Genomic DNA, 3,418 nt, shown 5'->3' with positions numbered 1-3,418 from the left:
CTTTATTATTATTCACTTAAAGTTTTTTTTTCTTTCTTGTTTTGCATTCTAGAACCTTTTTTTAATTCCTATGAATGCATCAAAAATTCCTAATTTAGTTTAAAAATTATAATTAAATAAATTTTCTTCTCTCTTTAATAATTTATGCATAATAAAACAATTAACCATGATTTTTATATATTTTTATTCTTTTTACTATTATTTTTTACGTAATTAGCCCTGTAAATCCACTGTCATCTATCCTTCCATAATTTATCGGTAATTCATCAACGGTAGATAAAATTTTATGCTAAATGAATGGTTATAAAATAAGGGTGCATATGAGACTGTCCCATAAACCATGTGATCTTCATCCGACGGTTCTAGTTTATATGACGGATTGAGTTCGAGTTTTGCCGATTCTACTGAATCCGTTAGCACCCAGCAAAAACAGTATATAGTGTTCACTGTTCATAGCCTAAACTCCTTTCGTCTTCCCAAACGTTATTGTTGTGACAAACTCTGGTAACCGCTTAAAGGGTCCACGAAACCAAATCATTTGCAGCCAAAATAATCAGATTAAAACTCCATTCTTACCTCCTATTAAATAAACTCATAAATAAATAATAAAAACGAGAATAAAGAAACTGCGTTCAGCGTCAATGAACACTAGCAAGCTTGATGACAACCAAGGTTAGTTCTTTATCATCGTAACTTTTTTCTTTTTTATCCACTATTTTACGGTTGTTTTGTGATTTTTTTCTTTTGCTGGCAACACATGTTTGAGGTTGTCGGATATATAACTAGTTATTTGCTTTGATGGCACAATGTCATGTTTAATCAACATTAGAATTTTGCTTTGCTTGTAAATAATATAATCGAATTCTGCTCTTATCTCTGTTTGAGAATTTTGTTAAAAAAAAGTGATGTAATTAGTTTGTGTATATAAATAACTTCGCCGTAATTTTATTGATGAACATGTAAATTTGTTAGATACATTATACATGGCTTAAATGTTGTAGGACCGTGCTTGTGAATTTCTAGGGTTCCATGCCTCTTTGCATTTGCATTTTTCATTTTCTTACATTTTAAGATTGGTTTATTTGTTTTTCTTTATTTAAACTTGGATGATATTGGGGTTTCACAAATTACAATTATGGCATGGTGTTTTGAGATTAAATATCCTTTGGGAACCAAATGGAGAATTTGCTTCTGTCTCTCATTGTTGTTCTGTGATTTTTTGAGGCAAGAAAGAAAAATCAACTCAGGATGTAAAAACATCCGTGTCTATCATCAACGGAACAAAACACAGCCTGTAAGAGATGCAATAGGAAGTGTTTTTTCATCATTTCCATTTAATTGGAGCAATGTTCCCCGGCGATTGCGAACAAAGCGGAAGAGAAAATTTTATGGCAAGGAAGCAGTTTCTAGACCCAAGGAAAAGCTAGACAGTGGAGTCTTCGATGCTTACTTGAAGTGAGTTACAGTCTACTGCTTTATGATGTTCAGGGAGAAACTTCAAAATTGTGGTCTTGTTTCTAAATATAATTTTTTTGACAGGAAAATATGGAAGAGTTTCCCAGAAGATAGGAAGAAGACCTTCACATACTTTGACAGCTTATGGTTTAGCCTTTACAGGACTGCATCTAAAGACAAGGTGCTGTCTTGGATTAAAAAAGAACATATTTTCTCAAAGGCGTATGTTTTTATTCCTATAGTCTGCTGGTAAATGCACTCAATTTCCTTTTTTGGCCGAAGAGCCATTTTTTCATTTGTCAAATGTTAATCCATGGAATACATTTTTTAAATCTCAATCTTGTAGGGGTCATTGGAGCCTTTTGATCCTGTGCCATTTTGGTGAGAGCTTGCAATCAACTACTAGATCACGGTGCATGTTGTTGCTGGATTCTCTTGAAATGGCCAATCCAAGGCGACTTGAACCAGAGATTAGAAGGTGTGTCTTTCTTGAACAATATCTATTCCTTTTGATCACACATTATTGTGCAGTTGGAGTATTTAAGATATGCAAGCTTTTATCTTCATTTTCAGATTTGTAGTAGACATTTTTAAAACAGGAGACAGGCCTGAGACTAAGCCTCTTGTATCTCAAATTCCATTATTGGTGCCCAAGGTAAGTATCACCCCTTCTATGATTTTCATCCCCAGTATAACAATATAACCATTGATTGAAATAAAAAACAAACTATTGTAGGTGCCACAACAAAGAGATGGTAATGAATGTGGACTTTTCGTCCTCTATTTCATTAATTTGTTTTTGACACTTGCGCCTATGAATTTTAGCATGAAGGGGTACCCTTACTTTGTAAGTTTTTTCGTTTGCTGTTCCTGAAAATTATTCTTAAAGCATACATTTTGATTCAGTTTTGTTTGACATTGACATATTGCAGATGAAAAAAGATTGGTTTACCGCCAAAGGCTTGGATGAGTTTTATGAGAGACTTGATTCACAGAATTAGATGTCCCCAAATTTGACTAGACTAGTGACTAGATCTGACATACTTTATTGTTGATTGATTTAGGGGGGATTTATTCATATTGATCTAATTGTTTTGTCTACTAGAGGGAATACTCCCTTCTATGCATGTAGTTATACTTGTTATATTCTGAGCTGGAATTGATCTTTGCAATACTAATTTGCTTATATTTGCACAGTTTTTAAACTTGAATCTTGTTCAAATTCGTACAGGCAGTATTTATGTTAGCTTAGTTGATATATTTTGGCATAAATGTAGAGTTTAACAGCATGGGCTTCTGGAAAGTCAAGCTGTTAAGAACTACTTTGACTTTTGAGCAAACTCAAATAATTTGTGCATAAGATGTTCTGGAAAATCACGAGAGCAATCCATAACTATTAGAGACCACTTTATGTGTTTAACATTGAAGCAGGCTGAAAAATTCCCAATAAAAATCCTTGATGATAGTAATTGGTAAACATAAGCATAGGCCCAGTATAAACATTAACTATCAAGATATTAAATGCTTTGAAGTGCAAACAGAACATGAGCAAGGCAAACTGCCAAAAACCACGCCCAACAAAACAATGCTGCTAATTAAAATTTAAAACTATAAGAATTATTTTGAAATAATCATGTTATGAAAAGTGAAAACTAATCACTCAGGTTAAAATTGCAATTAGCATGTTGGAATAAAAGTAGCAACAACAACAAAAACAACAATCAAGTCTTATCCTACTAGTTGAGGTTGATTGCAAATCACACACGTCATTGAACTCAGTCAAAAATATAATTTTCAAAAATATGATTAATCAAAAAGTCTCTTAAAAATTTCCTCTAAAGTTCTTTAGGGTCTTTCTTTATCCCTTTTTACCAGACTAAAATATATGCAATTCACTCTCCTTAGTGCTTCCAAAAGTCTTATTTGCACATGACCAAATCACTTTAAATAATTTTTAGTCATC

The 3,418-nt window shown here is 32.7% G+C and overlaps 1 protein-coding gene across 4 annotated transcripts; it reads left to right on the top strand.

Annotated features, from left to right (window-relative positions):
• Positions 1-481: 481 nt before the first annotated feature.
• On the top strand, positions 482-2,606 carry LOC113852876 (probable ubiquitin-like-specific protease 2A). 4 transcript variants are annotated; one of them, XM_027483268.1, is made up of 7 exons: positions 482-672; positions 1,232-1,455; positions 1,540-1,704; positions 1,802-1,933; positions 2,029-2,110; positions 2,192-2,302; positions 2,388-2,606. In XM_027483268.1, the coding sequence occupies exons 1-7, from the start codon at positions 661-663 to the stop codon at positions 2,454-2,456; spliced, it is 795 nt and encodes a 264-aa protein (XP_027339069.1). In that variant the 5' UTR covers positions 482-660; the 3' UTR covers positions 2,457-2,606. The 4 variants fall into 4 exon arrangements, with proteins under 4 accessions (XP_027339069.1, XP_027339068.1, XP_027339070.1 ...); XM_027483267.1 differs by lacking the exon at positions 482-672 and having other exon boundaries at positions 744-1,455; positions 1,540-1,677; XM_027483266.1 differs by lacking the exon at positions 482-672 and having other exon boundaries at positions 745-1,455.
• Positions 2,607-3,418: the final 812 nt, after the last annotated feature.

The sequence above is a fragment of the Abrus precatorius genome, unplaced genomic scaffold (genome assembly GCF_003935025.1).
Source record: "Abrus precatorius isolate BTA unplaced genomic scaffold, Abrus_2018 Scaffold10, whole genome shotgun sequence".
NCBI lineage: Eukaryota > Viridiplantae > Streptophyta > Magnoliopsida > Fabales > Fabaceae > Abrus > Abrus precatorius.
The sequence above is the reverse complement of the archived record's forward strand: the minus strand, read 5'-3'. Positions and strand labels throughout refer to the sequence as shown.